Source organism: Pseudophryne corroboree, chromosome 6, assembly GCF_028390025.1.
Source record: "Pseudophryne corroboree isolate aPseCor3 chromosome 6, aPseCor3.hap2, whole genome shotgun sequence".
In the NCBI taxonomy this organism is placed as follows: domain Eukaryota; kingdom Metazoa; phylum Chordata; class Amphibia; order Anura; family Myobatrachidae; genus Pseudophryne; species Pseudophryne corroboree.
The window spans coordinates 349,481,076-349,500,356 of NC_086449.1; the positions used below are offsets into that span (position 1 = coordinate 349,481,076).

General features: G+C 45.0%; 1 protein-coding gene across 5 annotated transcripts in view; it reads left to right on the forward strand.

The window, feature by feature from the left end:
* Nucleotides 1–18,950, forward strand: part of IREB2 (iron responsive element binding protein 2) — a 271,408-nt gene extending 252,458 nt beyond the window's left edge. For all 5 annotated transcript variants that reach the window (XM_063926565.1, XM_063926564.1, XM_063926562.1 and 2 more), the window contains 6 exons: nucleotides 56–160; nucleotides 497–639; nucleotides 763–910; nucleotides 4,808–4,930; nucleotides 17,907–18,092; nucleotides 18,359–18,950. In XM_063926565.1, the coding sequence (XP_063782635.1) occupies nucleotides 56–160; nucleotides 497–639; nucleotides 763–910; nucleotides 4,808–4,930; nucleotides 17,907–18,092; nucleotides 18,359–18,469 (816 nt within the window). In that variant the 3' untranslated portion in view covers nucleotides 18,470–18,950. The remainder of the gene's footprint in view (nucleotides 1–55; nucleotides 161–496; nucleotides 640–762; nucleotides 911–4,807; nucleotides 4,931–17,906; nucleotides 18,093–18,358) is intronic.
* Nucleotides 18,951–19,281: the final 331 nt, after the last annotated feature.

The following is a 19,281-nucleotide window of genomic DNA, read 5'->3' on the forward strand; positions in this document are numbered from 1 at the left end:
TGTGCAGATTTGTACCCAATTACATGGGTTGTTTTTTGTTGTTGTTTTTTTACAGAAGCAAAATACACGATGGAACCTTCTGGATGCACCAGAAAGCACTTTATTCCCATGGGATCAGAGATCTACCTATATCAGAAGTCCCCCTTTTTTTAATAAACTAGTGAGTACATTGGTACTTTCTATCCTGCATGATGTTTGTCCCTTTCTCCTGCATTGTACAAATAGGGACCGATGCTTGCCCGATATTAGCTATACAATAAACTAATAGAAAAATATTGTAATTGAAGCTCTATTTTAGTGTATATTTGGAATTATATATATTTTGAGGTGCTAAAATGTTGTACTGTCTTGGCATATTTCTTATCACCTTTATGATCTAAGTAATATCTTTTTACCATGTCCTTCTTAACCGTTGAATCATTAACTGAGCAATTGTCTTTATCTCGACTACTTTATCATTCATCTTTTTTTTTCTTTTTTGCTTTTTTTTTTCTAGGAAAAGGTCCCAACAGCACTTCAGCCAATTGAGAAAGCTCATGTGTTACTTTACCTAGAGGATTCCATTACTACTGACCATATTTCCCCTGCAGGAAGCATCCCTCGTACAAGCCCAGCTGCCAAGTACTTGACTCAGAGGAAGTGAGTTTTCTGCATTATAGTGTATTTGCAACCCCCGTTTCTTGCCCATCTCAGTATTGTTTGCACTTATATTACCTGTCTGCACCTCTGTGCATTTACAGTGTCACATTGTTTTCCCCGTAGTCTGATACCCAGGGAGTTTAATTCGTATGGGGCTCGCAGAGGCAATGATGCTGTGATGACTAGAGGCACTTTCGCAAACATGAAACTTTTTAATAAACTCATTGGGAAAATGGGGCCAAAAACCATCCATTTTCCAACTGGACAGATGGTAAGTAATGCAATACATTCCTAAATACTCTGTCTATTAAGTAGGCTGTTTAAGGTAAATCTCTGTTGGAAACAAGAGAAACGAAACATTATCTTTTATTAATGGAGTCACACATTATAAGAACTACAGTATAGAATATGTCCACAAGTAAAACCATCCAAATGATATGTATTTCACTTTGATCCCATGTTTAAGCTATGCAAGCTCAGCAATTGCATGTCGTCCCTTAGAAGAGATTATACCAGAATATAATGCAGTCCTAGTTTTGATTTAAGACATTCACAACACTGTCACAGTTCTATTATGGATTCCTTCAACTTTTCTTTAGAACTGATCTGATCTTTCATTGCTTTTGACTCACTGCTGAGCCTTTATAAAATCAAGGAATGTTTTGTATTCTTGAATATAATATTAATTATGCAAAGTATCTAGTGGATATAAAGTAAATATAATGCCTTGCCATGTCACCTGTTACCACGTTTACGGATGAGTCATGTGAATTACTAGTAGTTTTCATGTAATGTTAAAGAATTGTCAATGGCAAATGTCAAAATGCATCAAACAAGGCAAGTAAAGTCCTTGCGTGCATAAAACGGGGTATTGAGACAAGGGACAAGGATGTAATCCTGCCGCTGTACAAATTATTGGTACGTCCGCACATGGAATATTGTGTTCAATTTTGGGCACCATATTATAAAAAAAGATATCGGGGAGCTCGAAAGAGTTCAAGGGTGAGCTACTAAACTAATTAAAGGGTTAGAGACACCGGAGTACGAGGAAAGGCTTACTAGGTTAAATATGTATATACTAGAAAAGAGGCGACTAATACCCCTTTCAGACATGCTCCAAATTCATGGGATTTTGCACATGAACGCGCATAAACCCGGGAATTTGGTATGTCTGAAAGGCACCGACCCAGGAACGTGATCCGGGTCGCCAACCCTGCAATTGATCAGGGTTTTTCCCGGGAAGACAACCTGGCTTAGGTCTGAAAGGTGCGACCCGGGAATTTGCTTCCAGGGCTGCCTGGAGGAGGCCGGAGTGAAGAGGGGGCGTGCGTCGGCTGCTGTAGTCCGTGCTGCTGTGAGTAGTTGAAACAGCCAAAAAACAGAGAGGCGGCCTGTTGGAGTGAGTGAGAGAGTGTGTGTGTGTGTGTGTGTGTGTGTGTGTGTGTGTGTGTGTGTGTGTATGTGTGTATATGAATTTGGCATGTGTGTGTTTGAGTGTGACGTGTCTGTGTAAGATGTGTATGTAAATGTACGAGTATGACGTCTGTGTGTGTGTGTGTATAAGACGTGACATGAGAGTAGCCTGGTCTACCCTGACTGTCAGGGCAGGCCAGGCTTATGTCTGAAAGGGGTCGACCCGGGAATTTCAAAGGTCTCAGGTTTAGTGTGAAAGGGGGTCCTAGCAAAAACACTGGATTTTTCAGAGGTGAAAATTCCAGGTCTGAAGCAGGGAAATTCCCAGGTCCTATGTCTGAAAGGGGTATAAGAGGAGACATTAATATCTTCAAATATGTAAAGGGTCATTACATGGAGTTAGCAGGGGAGTTGTTTATTAATAGAACTCTGTATAGGACACGTGGGCACTCACTGAGGCTAGAGGAGAGAATATTCCGTACAAAACGTAGGAAAGAGTTCTTCACCGTAAGGACAATAAGGATTTGGAACTCCCTGCTGGAGAATGTAATAATGGCGGACTCTGTAAATGCATTTAAAAACAGATTGGACAGCCTTTTAGCCGGAAAAAAGTACCCAAGGCTATGGCATTTAATTTATTGACATTAAGTATTTGGGAGTGGTACGAAATATAGTTGTCAATTGGGACAATACCATTACTTCAGCTGGTGCATTATAATGTGCTCAGCTTGTTACAAGTACAGGTTGAACCCGATGGGCATTTTGCCTCTTTTCAACCTCATTAACTATTCTTAAAAATATATTTTGTACACTGCTATCCCATTCATCAGCAGGTATACTGATCTAATAATGATAAAATACAATACCACCTGGAAAAACACCATGGGCGGGATATAATGAAGTCCGAGTTCAGCGGCCAGGCGGGATGCCATCCTAACGCTGATGGTTTTTTTAAAGGGGCAATATTGTGCAAGGCATGGTTTAACCTTGGTCATGATTGCCCTTTAAAATAACGTTCGAGTTTGGCTGGCATCCTGCATCTCCGCCAAACTTTGACTTCATTACGTACCGGCTTTTTAGTCTGATAACAGCCTTTCAGGTTCAGCCCATCAGCTGTGTGATCTTGAACTCACAGCATGCGGTCTTTATTGTCTGTTTCATTCTATATAATAACAGCACTGCGGGACTTTCATAGTATTTTAATATGATCCGGTTGCTGCATATAATTTAGTATTCTGCTCCTACGCTTCACAGATAAACTGTATAGATATTCCCAGGTGTTGGCTTCTATTCCCAGGTGTTGACTTCTAACCTTAGGGATTGAATAAAGTGACGTCTTAAAATCATTTGTCCAATTGTTTTCTCCCTTCCAAAAGCAAGCATTCATGGGTACACACTATCCTAAACACCCCAGAGAGACTAATCTGCCACTCTCATCACTCCACTTCCCCAGTAAAATTCTAGTCTGCTAGTGGGCGGATGCAGTGCGAAAAAGATGCAAAATACGAAAGTAAGAAGATAAATAGCCATGGCGCAGCTCCGAAGTTGATCAATTAGGACACTTCTGTAAAGTCCCAGTCTCCAATCAGTGTCCCTCTAGCTCCTACTGTCTCTGCATTCCGAATACAGGATGACGGGGGCATATAATAATGAACAGATTGTGGTGATTGGTAGAGGTCCTCATTATAAGTCCATCATAGAGTTTATTGGTCTGCACTGTAAAACCACCAGAGTATTTTAGTGGCTTCTAGAACAGGGTTGGCTTTGAAAGGTAGTCCCTAGTATGCATTGTGTTTTGCCCATTTGTCACAAGAATGCACTGTACATTGGTCACTAAGGATTACACTATTAGCTTTTTGTCACTAGAAGGGTCTCCATTGTATATTGATTACTAGAAATCTCTCAGCTGTATATCAATTCTTAGGATGCTCTCTTTAGAATATTAGAGGAGGATAGTAGGTGTTTGATTATAGCTCTTTGTTATACAGTTTTGCTTATATTGCTTGTATATAACCACCCCCACAGTGAGCAAACCACGTACACACATTTAGTCAGGCCTAGTTTTCCACCACAACATGCTGAAATGCCTGGGCCACCAGCTTGTGTTTATCCTTCGGGCTAAAAATTGGCTGATTCTTTGAGGGTGAAATTATGTGTGTAAGTTACTCCACAGCCTGTGGCTTGCCATGTTGTAGGTAATGATAGTGGGCAGTAGCTAGGTAACTGTTCTCTGAGTAAACAGATATGATCTGGCATCTAATGAAAATGTGGATAGTGTAGTCCACGCCAAATAATGATTTTATTAACAAAAGCTTGTAATATCTTTCTTACATCTCAATCTTACAATCTTACATCTTACAAATTGCTTTAGCCATAAACTGGAAGCCATTGAGAAAGTACTTTACTTAGGAAACCCATTGGATTTTTAGATAAGCTATTTGAACACAGCTGAACGACAAATGTAAATTCCTGCTTGTCGTCTCCAGTTAGAGACTATCATAAGTGTTCTTATTGCAAGGACGCTGTAATATATGGAGAGCTAAGTCAGATCTTAAACTCTTCTGTTGGTAAATTCTTATTTAAAAACTGGGCTTTTCTTTCCCCTGCAATTTACATTTGATGAACATGGGACTAAAATGCTGAAAAGGTTTAGGGGACCACACTTTTTCTTCAGATTGATGTTTGAGTGGTCTAGAGGTAAAGACAGAGGTAAAGTAGAAATTAAAATAACAGTTGTGTATTCTCTTTTTTGCAGTTGGATGTATTTGAAGCTGCAGAACTTTACCAAAAAGCAGATATTCCGCTCATCATTATTGCTGGCAAAAAGTATGGATCAGGGAACTCGAGAGACTGGGCAGCCAAAGGGCCGTTTCTGTTGGTACGTTCTCAACTATTGTTATGAGCTTGTATGAGATTGAAGGTTAAGTGTGGTTGATGCCATACTGGGTGCAAATAATTGCACTTGCAGCTCTGTTTCAATAAGAAACATTTATGTAGGCAGTGTTGGCAATAATTCTTACCTAGGAAGGGTCATTATTTACACTGAAAACATGCGGGCTTGATGCAGTTAGATGTAAATCTGGGCAACATGGCTCAAAAGAAGTGTGCAGGGGAACAAGAGGGCAGATGTCTTAAGCCTGGAGAAGTGATAAAGTGGAAGGTGGTAACACACCTGACAATCCGCTCCTGTCAAGTTACAGGATGCGTTTGAAAAATCTAACTTCGCATACAAAACATTTGTAAGTGTAAAAAGCAACAGCAACCAGATTTACCTTATGCTAAAGTGAGTTTTCGTATGGCACCTCTCCTGTCTTACATTCGGCAGCCACAAGTGTCATTAGTATCGGCACCTGCCCCAAACTTGGTGCAAGAACTGGGTCCAAAATAACCATCCGTTCATAGCATGCACACCTCAGCATATCATAGAAATATAGCTACACGCCCATGACACTCCGAGACAGATCTTCTTACATGCAACCACATTGTTGCTATCCAGAAACGTCCATTACTTGGAATTACAGATCTGACCAAGATCCATCCATATCACCTGGAGATATGGTAAAAACGCCATGTATAGAGCTGCAGGCGACTCAGGCCCCAAGTCCACAGACATACTATATTCCAAGGTCCCTAGTCTTAAGTCTGACACCAGCTCCATGCCGAAATTGTCTCCAGAATGTTGATAAACAGTCTCAGGAGGGCTCTAGAGTGGTGCTTTCCCTCCTGGGATTTATAGGAAACAATGAATCTCCCAGAGCACATTTGAACCATGAAGGTGCCATTGGAATCCCCACTGTAGCTCTACTGCTGCTCCTTTTCTGTACCACCAGGGCTTTAGAGATGTTCCAGCACTAATGTGCTCTACACTGAAGTGCTAAAAGTCATGGTATAGCAGTATGTAAAGGTGCCACCAGACCAGACCTTCATCAGTTGTAATCTGACATCTCATGAGTCAGTTTGAATACCTGCTAGGCAGCTCATGACAAGGCAACATGAATTATCAGAGTTTGAACGGTGCATGAAAGTCTGTGCCCAACGTATGGGACATTCCATTCCGAAATTGTGTGGACATTCAACATTCCTCGATTTACGGTGTCACGTGTACCTGGAATACACAGTGCCTAAGCACAGGTGTTTAATAATCGTGACAATGGCTCAAATCACATCCACATTCATTACAGAAGGTACCAGACTCTTTAGCTTCCATGGGATATGGGAGCAGAAGACCCAACAGGGTGCCCCTGTTAACACCATGACATCAGAAACAGCACTTCATCTGGGCTTGTGACATTGCTAATTAAACCCTGGAGGATGGCAACATGTGGCATGGACCAATGAGTCACAGTTCCAATTGTTTCGGGCTGATGGTATGGTTCTGGTATGGCACAGACCATGTGAGGCCATGAACCTCCGTTTATCAAGAAGGCAGCATGCTGGCTGGTGGTGGTTTTGTAATGGTGTGGCATCTGTTGAGTCCGCTGGTCCGCCTGAACATGTCATTGACCGGTAAATGCTACCATGTCATTGGTCCCAGGTTGTCCATAATTGGTTTAAGGAGCATTCTGGAGAGTTCTGCGCTAAAGCTATGGGATGTGGTCCATTCGCACCCAAGATCCTGCACATACAAATCTCAGGAAGCTGTGGGAAGCTATCCAGATGGCATGGATCAACCTCTCTCCAGAGGTCTTCTGTTTACTAGTGGAATCGATGCCCTGTCTAGTTGCTGCACTTTGCCAGGCTAGAGCGGGTCCTACATGATACTATGCACTTATCCCATGACTTCTGGTACTTCAGTGTGTACATAATACAGAGAATGATGTAGGGGAGGGAGGGTCCCCACACAGAACACTGCCTAGTTCACCTCAGTCCTCAATAGACCACCACGGTAAGTGTTATATTATTAATTTAAGAGGTTTCTGTTTTTAAATTAAAACATGGTATTCATTTTTACATTATTTACCAGGTTCACTGTGCCATAGCATACAGCACGTTTCTGGGAAGGGGAAAATGGCCAAAGTAGTACTGTTGGTGTCTAGCCACTTTTACTTCTATGCTTTGTAGCAATAAATTAAAAAGTTTTTTGTTTTGTTTTTTATATATATTTTTTAATGCATTTCAAATCATTCTACATTGATAGCAAAATAATTTATTTGATGTGTTTCTGTATATATGATGGTTCTCCACAGCTAGTAGCTAGTTTAACTATGATATCCCACCTTCCTATTTGCAACTTCAATAATGCAACATAAGCAGCATTCGGAGAGGTCAGTTGATCTTTAATAAATATATTTCTCTTACGTCCTAGAGGATGCTGGGGTCCACAGTACGATGGGGTATAGACGGGTCCCTTGGGAGCCATGTGCACTTAGTGTTGGCTGGCTTCTCCCTCTATGCCCCTCCTACCAGACTCCGTTTAGAAATTGTGCCCGGTGGAGCCGGTCACAGCTAGGGGAGCTCCTAGGAGTTCTTTTAGTTTTATTGTTTTTTAAAGAGTTAGGTACAGGGAGGCTGCTGGCAACAGCTTCCCTGCTTTGTGGGACTTAGGGGGGGAGTAGGATCCAACCCTTGAGGTTAATGGCCCTATCTCCTCTGACAGGACCCTGAGCTCCTGAGGGTGATGATCGCAAGCCCCCGAGGTGACCGCTCACTGCCGCAGCACTGCCACCACACCCTAACAGAGCCAGAAGATGGTTAGTATGACGCCGGTGCCCCGGTAAGCGGTCACCGGCGGGAATGGCGGCATAAGGGTCAGTGCGCAGCGCTGACAGGCTACACTCCAGAGGGCTCAGCGGTACCATAGGTGCGCCGATATGAGGGGCGCCCTGGGCCAGCGCAACACCCTAACACTGGTCAGAACCAGCTAACAGAAGCTAATCCCGCTGTTAGCTGCAGCAAACCTCAGGCCAGTATAAACTAATAAGTGCGAGAAGACGCGCCATTATAGGGGGCGTGGCTTCTCCTGAGAGCGGATCCAGCACTCACCAGCACCATTTTCTCTCTGCAGATCACATACAGAGACGCTGACAGGGAGCGCTGACCCTTCACATAACTCCAGCTAACCTGTGCGGTACCAGGGGGTTATAGAAGGGGAAAAGAGAGTGTTATTAACTGTTTAACCTATTAAGGTTACTCAGTCAGTGCCAGGCATTTATCATATAACTGCCTACTGGGGCGCTGTGTGTGCTGCCTCCTTATACTCTGTCTCTCTGAAGGTACTTGGGGGAAACTGTGTTTGCCATTTTCCTGTGTGTGTGTGTGTGTTATATACCTCACATTGCCATGTCTAGGGACTCTGTTTCTTGTGCTGCAGAGTGTGTCTCCTCTCCAGAGGAGTCTATTCCATGTACTCTGGAATGCAATGTACTGTCTCAGCCTTCTGAATCCGAGCCCCCATGGGTGGCTTCTCTTAAGGGAATGATATCCCAGATTTCATCTATGATGACTCATAATGAGACTGAAACACAGGTTCTGAAAAGATCTGTAGAGGTTTTGTCGTATTCTGTTCCTGCTACCTCATCCAAAATCCCAGATATATATCCTAAGAAACATGCTCTTACCCATATAATGCAAGTCGACACGGATCCCGACTCTGACAGAGGAGACGGTGAGGGGGATATCCTGGGGGGGAGGCATCCCTTGCTAAGGGGGTGCAACTCATGATTGAGGCTATTAGGGACATTTTACACATTACTGATAAGGTACCTGAGTAGGTAGAGGAGGCTTACTTTACTGACACTAAGAAATCCTCCCTTACATTCCCTGCATCTAAGGAATAAAATGCATTATTTGAAAATTCCTGGGAAAACCCAGAGAAAAAGTTCCATATCCCTAAAAGGGTTCTCATTGCTTTTCCTTTCCCTGAGGAGGATAGGAAAAAATGGGAAAACCCGCCGGTAGTAGATGCTTCTGTTTTTGGTAGTAGATGCTTCTGAAAGTGGTTTTGTCTGTCCCTGGGTCCACCGCTTTAAAAGAGCCGACTGACCGCAAGATTGAGACTACTCTCAGATCTTTAGACACAGCAAATGGTGTAGCTTTAAGACCCACTATTGCTTGTGCATGGATTTCTAAGGCAATAGTAAAGTGGTCGGGCACTTTACTAGAGGAGTTAGATTTTATGGATAGAAGTAACATTGAATTGTTTTTACGTCACATACAGGATTCTGCTGGTTTCAAGGTGGAAGCCATGAAAGACCTGGGACATCTGAATGCGAGAGCTTCTTCCATGGCTGTCTCGGCACGCAGAGGACTCTGGCTGCGCCAATGGTCTGCGGATGCGGAATCCAAGAAAAGTGTGGAGAATCTACCCTTCACAGGTCAGGCTCTGTTTGGGGAAGCGTTAGATGCGTGGATCTCCACGGCTACTGCGGGTAAGTCAACTTTTCTTCCCTCTGCTACACCACCGACTAGGAAATCATATCCTACATCTTCGATGCAGTCTTTTCGGACCACTAAAGTTAAAAAGTCCAAATCCCCCTCCACTTTCTTTAGAGGTGGTCAGGGGAAATCCTGAAAACATGCACCCACATGTTCCCAGGAACAGAAACCTGGTTCTGCTTCCTCTAAATCCTCGGCATGAGATCGGGCAGGTGGGAGCAAGACTAAGAAATTTCAGTCATGTCTGGGCGTCCTCATGCCTGGATCCCTGGGTACAGGATATTGTTACCCAGGGGTACAGACTGGAGTTTCAAGAACTCCCACCTCAAAGATTCTTCAAGTCGGGCTTGCCAGCTTCGCTGACAGAAAGTGCTGTCCTTCAGGAAACCATTCAAAAATTGCTAAGGTCAAATGTCATTGTTCCAGTTCCACCTCACCTACAACACAAAGGTTATTATTCAAACCTGTTTGTGGTACCGAAACCGGACGGTTCGGTAAGACCGATTTTAAACCTGAAGTCATTGAACCCCTACTTGAGGGAATTCAAATTCAAGATGGAGTCTCTGAGAGCGGTGATCTCAGGTCTGGTGGAGGGGGAATTCCTGGTATCCCTGGACATCAAGGATGCGTACCTTCAAAGTACCTACAAAGTTATTCCTACCCTGATACAGGCTAGGAAAGGAGGAACGTCAAAACATTACCATCGGATTTGGAAAAAGTAAGTGTCTTGGTGTGAATCCAAGAAGTTTCCTACAGTGGAGTTTCAACTTGGACGGTTTCTTCTCTTCCTGCAAGCAGGTGTGGATGTGGGCCTGCGCCTGGGCTCCATAAAAGTCCAGATTTCGGCCTTGTCCATATTCTTCCAGAAACAATTGACTGCCCTCCCTGAGGTTCAGACTTTCTTTAAAGGTGTTCTGCACATCCAACCTCCCTTTTTGCCTCCTACGGCACCTTGGGATCTTAACGTGATGCTGCAGTTCCTGCAATCGGATTGGTTCGAGCCTTTACAGGAGGTTGAGGTCAAGTTTCTAACTTGGAAGGCGGTCACATTGTTGGCATTGGCATCTGCTAGACGTGTGTCAGAATTGGGGGCACTGTCCTGCAAGAGCCCCTACTTGACGTTCCATGAAGATAGAGCTGAGCTTAGGACGCGTCAGAAATTTCTTCCAAAGGTTGTGTCGGCTTTTCTTATTAACCAACCTATTGTGGTGTCAGTGGCTACTGACTCCTCAATTACCTCAAAGTCCTTGGATGTTGTGAGGGCTTTAAAGATTTGTGAAGAGAACTTCTCGTCAAAGAAAGTCGGACGCTCTGTTTGTCCTTTATGGTCCCAACAAGATTTGGTGTCCTGCTTCTAAGCAGACGATTTCTTGCTGGATCAGGTTTACTATCCAGCATGCATATTCTACGGCAGGCTTGCCATGTCTACAGTCTGTTAAGGCCCACTCTACTCGTAAAGTGGGTTCTTCCTGGGCGGCTGCTCGGGGTGTCTCGGCCTTACAGCTTTGCCGAGCAGCTACTTGGTCAGGGTCGAACACGTTTGCTAAGTTCTACAAGTTTGATACTTTGGCCTCTGAGGACCTCAAGTTTGGTTAATCGATTCTGCAGGAGCCTCCGTGCTCTCCCTCCCATACTGGGAGCTTTGGTACATCTCCGTGGTAATAATGTGGACCCCAGCATCCTCTAGGACGTAAGAGAAAATAGGATTTTAATTACCTACCGGTAAATCCTTTTCTCGTAGTCTGTAGAGGATGCTGGGCTCGCCATGCGCTTCGTTTTCCTGCAGTTGTAACTTGGTTCAGTACTACCTATTTACTTGGTTAAGTACTATTGTTCAGCCGTTGCTGACTTGTTTCAAGCTGGTTAGCTTGGTTTTCTGTTATGTGTGAGCTGGTGTGAATCTCACCACTATCTGTGTAGTTCCTGCTCTCGAAGTATGTCCGTCTCCTCGGGAACAGTTTCTAGACTGAGTCTGGTAGGAGGGGCATAGAGGGAGGAGCCAGCCCACACTATTAAACTCTTAAAGTGCCCATGGCTCCCTAGGGACCTGTCTATACCCCATGGTACTAATGTGGACCCCAGCAATGTTTACGGACTGCAGTTGGGTACACTAGTATTCCACAGGGAATAACATTGGGGTGTAGAGTTGGATCTTGATCCGAGGCACCAACAGGCTAAATCTTTGACTGTTCCCAGGATGCACTGCACTGCCTCCTCTATAGCCCCGCCTCCAGGCACTAGAGCTTAGTTTGTAAGTTGGTGGCTGCAGTGCAGGTCGCTAACAGGTGGGGCTGCGCTAGGCAGCCCTGAAAAGAGCTTTTTAAGAAGACTTCAAGGGCCTCAGCACTTTATATGTCACTTTGACATATTGTGCTGCGGCTCAATCACCTCCCAAGCAGCACTGCATACTCCCGCGGCCGGGTTCCCGGGTACTTGCAGCGGAGGCGCACCGGTCTTCAGGCACACCACAGCTGAAGTTCTCCAGGATCGCGTTGCTGCAAGGCAGGGAGGAGGTAAGAGGGTCTCCCAGATTGGACACGCCGGTAAACGTGGTCCCAGGAGACAGACTTCGCCACTGGCATGGACACTGTACTGCACAGGGACCCCACTATATCCACCAGGGCAGGGAGCACAGGTCGGATTTACTAAAATTTGTTTAACATAGGCTCCACAGTACCCGGTGGTGAGGACCAGCATAGGGGATAAGGTGCTGACCTGTAGCCCTTCCCCCAGCTCCGGGCGCCATCTACTGCCGGTGTTCCAGCCATGGAGCTGCATTTCACTCTCCCTCACTCCCTGACAGAGATTTTGCCGCCATCTTTACACTACTAGCTGAGCTGATCTCCGGGACTGCAGGGCACTTTCTCCTCTGTAAAGCCACCTGTCTCATCAGCACTGTGCATTTACAGACACTTAAGTATTCTACATGTCATTTTAGACAGTGTTAGCAGTACACTTGTTCGTAACTATCTGAATATTTAGTACAAGTATTCTGTGATATACATCCAGTAGTTACTGTGCATTGATATATATATATATATATATATATATACATAGATATACATAGATAGATATGGATATGTAGATTCCATTCTCGTGTACCACGCTACTTGCTACTACTATATTCTGTACCCTGGGGGGCTAGGTGCTTCAGGGTCTCAAATTTTTTATATATATATATATATATATATAAAATCCATAACAGCCGGCACTCCAACTCTGTAACCACAACAAGTCTCCGTGCAACAGTGAAAAAAATCACATACACTCCTCCAAGAATCACGGCACTGGAGACGATTTGTATAGAAGCTTCTTGGAGGACTATATATATATATATATATATATATATATATATATATATATATATATATATATATATATATATATATATATATATTAGTGCTACACAGTATATACTGGTATTTTTTTTCAGTGTATTTCAGTCATCTCATACCGCTTAGATCCTCTGTTTGTGCCCTGTATTTACGGTCACATAACACGGGGTTAATTGCAGGTATTGTTTTTGTCTGGCTATATTGTACTGCTACGCTCTAAGGCTACATTCCCTATAATGTCTGCGACACAGTGGGAAATCCGCGGCCGCTTCGACATCCTGCAGTGCTGGAGCCACGGAATTACCTGAGGGGGAAGTTTTAACTGAGGGTTCAGGTACTGGATGCCATACACCTCCCAGTCAACTTGCAGCACCTGTGGCCAATCAGGACCCACCTTGGGCAGCGTTTTCAAGTATGCTGACTACGCTTGTGACACATCTGTGGAACCTCCTGTGCCATTACAGCCACATATTGTCCCTGTAGTTAATCCGCCTTGAGCGGACACCCTGTTTACCCAGTTACAACAAATAAATCAATCTTTGGTTGGACAAAAGTCTACACCACACCCCTCTGGGGCCAAGGGATCATCTGAGCGGGCCATTTCTTGATCACAATCCACTAATATTTCGGATGACTCTTCCGATGAGGATGGGGAATATACTGATCCATCAGACACTGATACAGCAGCTTCTGATGAGGAATCTACAACCCAGGTTGATGATCCTGACTTAGTGGACGCTATTAAGCTTATTTTCCAAATAGATGATGAGATCGAGCCCGCTACTGCGTCTAAGAAACCTGATAAGTTCAAAAGTTACTAAAGTAGTCTTACCACATTCTGACCATTTAATTGACATACGTCAAGAATCCTGGGTGTCTCCAGGAAAGAAATTTTCCCTGTCTAAAAAGATGCTAGCTCGTTTTCCTATTCCTGCGGAGTTGAGTAACAAGTGGGAAACTCACCGCCGGTGGACTCTCATGTCTTGTGGTATCATCTACTCCTGCCTGTCACCACTGTCACCTCACTGAAGGAACCGACGGATAAGCGTGTGGAGGGATGCCTGAAGTCTACTTATTCCCTTACAGGTGCTGTACATACTGTAGGCCCACTATGGCAGCCTCCTGGGATGCAAAAAGAATTGAAGCATGGGTACAGGCAATTGAGAATGAGCTGCCTCAGGATTTTTCTGACTCTGCCAGACAGTATCTGTCTTATATTACCACAGCCTCCCACTATATTCAGGAGGTGGCCTCTGTGGCAAGTGTTATGGCGGCCAAGGCGTCTACTACGTCTATTCTGGCTCGCTGAATTCTGTGGTTAAGGTCCTGGAAGGTGGACCTGGACTCTAAAAAGACCTTGGAGGTGCTCCCTTTTAAGGGAGACATCCTTTTTGGGGAGGATCTGAACAAGATTGTGACTGACTTGGCAACTGCTAAGACTGCGTTTCACCCAGCTACTAATCCTTCGGCTCCGAAGGCTAAGAGTATCACTTTTCGTTCCTTTCGACCTCTAGGGAAAGCAAAAGGTCAGGTGTACCCAAGACAGGCTCGTGCTTCCAAAACCACTAAACCCAAATCTAAACAATCCTGGGCTGCCCGTCAGCCTGCTTCCAAACAAAACAAGCCTGCTGCATGAGGAGGCGGGCCTCCCCTTGGGGGACCCCAGGGTGGAAGGCCGACTTCTGCAGTTCGCCCAGGCCTGGTTAAAGACCACTTTGGACGCCTGGGTGCTTTAAGTTTTCTCTCACGGGTACGCAATCTCTTTCAAGAGACGTCCCCCTCGCCAGTTCTGCTCAACGGTTATCCCTTCTTATCCGTTGAAAGCGCAAGCTCTTCACTTGGTTGTGCGATCTCTCCTGGACACAGGAGTGGTCGTGCCGGTACCTCTGTCCCAGAGAGGCAGAGGATATTATTTGACCCTGTTTCTAGTTCCGAAGACAAATGGGTCCTTCCAGCCTATACTCAACCTCAAATCATTGAACAAATTTGTGTGTGTGTCCAAATTCCGTATGGAAACTCTGCGTTCTATTGTACTGGCAATGGAACCCGAGGACTATATGGTATCCCTGGACATACAAGATGCTTACCTGCATATACCTATTGCTTTATCGCATCAGCAGTATTTGCGGTTTGCTATTGGCAACCTGCAATATCAATTCCAGGCTCCATTTGGACTGGCCAGGGCCCCTCGGATCTTTACCAAGGTCATGGCTGTGAGGAATGCCCTTCGCCGCCGTCAGGGAATCAGGATACTGCCATATCTGGACGACTTGCTGATCCTGGCGAACTCCCAAGATGTTCTCCTCAGTCATCTGGAACTGACAGTCCAATTTCTACAAGCCCACGGGTGGCTCATCAACTGGAAAAAGTCCTCGCTGTTCCCTGCTCGGAGCATGGTGCACCTAGGGGCACTTCTGGACACACACAACCAGAGATTGTTTCTGAATCTCCAGGACAGGATCAGATACTTCCTCTCTTCACCAAGAGTGTCGATACACTCTGCGATGCAAGTACAAGGACTCATGGTGTTGGCTTTTGACATGGTAGTGTACGCTCAGTTTCATTCCCGCCCTCTGCAGTGGTTAATCCTTTTCACGTTGGATGGTCTGCCTCATCGGATCAGGTCTCAAATGATCTCTCTGACTCCGGAGGTTCATCTGTAACTGAACTGGTGGCTACAGGACCAACAGTTGAGCAAGGGCCGTCCCTTCTGGATCTCCAACTGGATCCTCCTGACAACGGACACCAGTCTGCGAGGTTGGGGCGCGGTGTTGGAGCAACACTCTCTCCAGGGTCGGTGGACCAGGGAGGAATCTCTCCTCCCGATAAACATTCTGGAATTGCGGCCAGTGTTCAATGCATTGACACTGGCCCTGCCTCTGCTACAGAACAGGCCTGTCCAAGTACAATCAGACAATGCTACCTCGGTGGCGTACATGAATCATCAAGGTGTCACCCAAAGCTGCATGGCAATGATGAAAGTGTCAAAAATCCTTTATTGGGCGGAAAGCCATCTGCCAGCAATATCGGCAGTGTGCATTCCGGGAGTTATCAACTGGGAAGCGGATTTCCTCAGTCGTCGGGACGTGCACGCCAGAGAGTGGAGCCTTCATCTGGAAGTCTTTCAACTCCTAGTGGACAAGTGGGGTCTACCAGATGTAGACCTGATGGCGTCTCGACACAATCACAAGGTTCCGGTCTTCGGCTCAAGGACAAGGGATCCTAAAGTTCGTGGATGCACTGGCAATTCCATGGAACTTTCGGCTGCCATATGTGTTCCCTCCAGTGTCACTCCTGCCCAGGGAAATACGGAAGTTCAAGCAAGGAGGAGGAATACTACTACTAGTTGCTCCAGCGTGGCCCAGACGGCATTGGTTCTCAGACCTGCAGAGTCTCTCGCTTGAGCGTCCTCTTCTACTTCTTCAACGCCCAGACCTCCTCGTTCAGGGCTCTTGTGTCTACCCGGACCTGGCAAGACTGGCTTTGACGGCGTGGCTCTTGAGGCTTCACTCCTGAGGGCCAAAGGATTCTCCGAGGCGGTTATCCAAACTATGTTGAAAGCCTACAAACCGGCTTCTGCATGGATCCATTATAGGGTCTAAAATTCTTACTTCACCTGGTGTGCTGCTCAGAATTACGATGCATACAAGTTCAGCACTGCCAGACTTTTGGCTTTTCTGCAACATGGCCTGGACTTAGGCCTTCGTCTGGCCTCCCTCAAGGTTCATATATCAGCCTTGACGGTATGGTTTCAGAGAAAAATTGCGTCTCTGCCTGACGTTCATACTTTCACTCAGGGTATTTTACAGATTCAACGTCCCTATGTCCCTCCGGTGGCTCCATGGGTTCTGTCTGTTGTCTAGAATGCCTTGCAAGAGGCTACCTTTGAACCTCTTGAGTCTGCGAACCTTAAATGCCTTACACTTAAGGTCATGTTTCTGCTGGCTATTGCCTCTGCTAGGAGGGTGTTGGATTTGGGCCCTTTGTCCTGTCGTCCACTTTTTCTGATTTTTCACCGTGACAGGGCAGTTCTTCGAACTCGCCACGGTTATCTACCTAAGGTGGTGTCATCTTTCCATCTTAACCAAGAGATTGTAGTTCCGGCCTTTATCTCTTCTGGTTTGTCCTCCAAAGAGCGGTCTTTGGATGTGGTATGGGCTCTCCGTATTTACGTGGAGAGGACTGCCTCTCTCAGGAGGTCTGATACCCTTTTTGTACTTTTTTGTTTTCACAAATGTGGCTGGCCTGCGAATAAGCAAACTTTGGGTAGATGGATTAGAATGGTGATTGCACAAGCTTATGCGCAAGCTGGACTCCCAGCTCCTGCTGCTGTCAAGGCCCATTCTACTCGGTCTGTTGGATCTTCTTGGGCGGCTCGCCGTGGTGCATCTGCTGAACAATTGTGCAAGGCGGCTACATGGCCCTCAGTGAACACGTTCATCAGGTTCTATGCCTTTGATACTTCCGCCTCCTAGGATGTTTCCAATGGACGCCGGGTTCTTGTACCCGCTACAGTGCGTCCCCTCCCATGAGGAACTGCTTTAGGACATCCCCAATGTTATTACCTGTGGAATACCAGTGTACCCCGCTGCAGAAAAGGAGATTTATGGTAGACTTACCATGGTTAAATCTTTCTGTGAGGTACACTGGATTTCACAGGGCGCCCACTCTGACGCACTTAGCTTCTTTGGGGTTGTATGGCATTAGCCGCTAGTCCCTTCTCCTGTCGTGAGAACGTGGTTCTATGTGACTAACATCTACCATCTCTTTTACCTGCTACTGCATTGGACTGGTTAACAAAACTGAGCTCCAGTGCCTGGAGGTGGGGCTATAGAGGAGGCGGTGCAGTGCATCCCGGGAACAGTCAAAGCTTTAGCCTGTTGGTGCCTCGGATCAAGATCCAACGCTGCACCCCGAGTTTATTCCCTGTGGAATCCAGTGTACCTCGCAGAAAGAGATTTAACCATGGTAAGTCTACCATAAATCTCCTTATTGTTCCACTAGGCGTTAACAGAAAATGTAATCTGATCAAATGACGAAAAAGGGGTTCATTAAAGGTTTCAATCGGAAACTTTAAATCCGGCAGTAGTATGTAATGTTGGTGACTCCTCTACATTATTATTCATAATCTTGATTATCCTTCAGGGTGTCCGTGCAGTGATAGCTGAAAGCTATGAAAAGATACATAAGGACCAGCTGGTTGGAATTGGCATTGCTCCTCTTCAGTTTCTTCCTGGAGACAGTGCAGTATCACTTGGCCTCTCAGGAAAAGAGCAGTATTCTCTACATATTCCTGCCAACCTGGTTCCTGGGGAAACTTTGGAGGTCAAGGTGGGTCGTTTTTGTACACTTAAACATAGTCTATTTTATGTTTTCTTTCCAATTAGGGTCCTGTACTATTGACTGATTTGTCTGTAAAACTGAAGAGTATGTTTTGCTAAGCTTTTTGGATGAAGTTTGTAAAAACTAGGATATGTTTTCTGTAGTAGACACTGTATAACTTCTCAGAATGTAGACTTCTGTAGTTCTAACTACCGAAGTGCTTTATCATTAATATCACTGGTATTCATCTATTGCGTTTGTTTTTTTGCTTTCAGACGAGCAGCGGGAAGTTATTTCGGGTGATCGCCGCCTTTAATAATGAAACAGAGTTTGAATTCTACAAGCACGGTGGGATATTAAGCTATGTGGCTCGAAAATACTTATAGTAGACAGAAAAGACAGATGATGAACTCTTATGGATTGCACAGATGCTTCCTGTACTCTCGTACCTTCTTTCCCTCCTTAAAGACTGGTGGGAAGCAAAACCAGTGAAGCCTCTTCCAGCACTTTCAGTAGATGAATGGTGCTATGGGCATGCCTTCCTCAATCCTACTGAGGGATAACCAAAATCCCAATTACACAGACTCGCACATCACTTTGCAAGTGGCGTTCTCTGACTTGCTTTGAAGTCTTGTATACATTGCATTGTTTTACTTTACAAGACCTGCAACTGCTATTTCAAGGACTTCCAATAGCGGTTTCATTGAAGGAGTGGCACCGTTTTATTTAAAGACTGTTCTTCCATGCAATGAGCTCTTAGTTTCCATTCTATCACGGGCGTAAAGACTTATTTACTTTTGGTTGTGTGGGCACTGGACTCATTGTTGAGAATGCTATGAAATAAAAATGCCTAAATCTTCATTCTCATTTTGCATTTAGGGTGTTCATTTCAGGTTTGAAATGGGTAAGTTTGAAACAAAAATAAAATAGCCAAAAGGTGTATTCAACACCTAATAACCCAGGCGCAATATTCTGATATTAATTCATTTCACTCGTGTTGAGTGTTCACTAGCTGCACCAACTGAGGCTTTGCAAGAGCCTAAATACAAACTAGAATACAATGGAGGGTGTCCGTGCGCTTCAGTGACCCAGAACACAATGAATATTTGATGGGTGCTTGCTTTCACTCATAAAACCAAGAGACTTGTTATAACAAAACCATTTACTAAAACACAACAGTTGTAAAAAATACGAGATA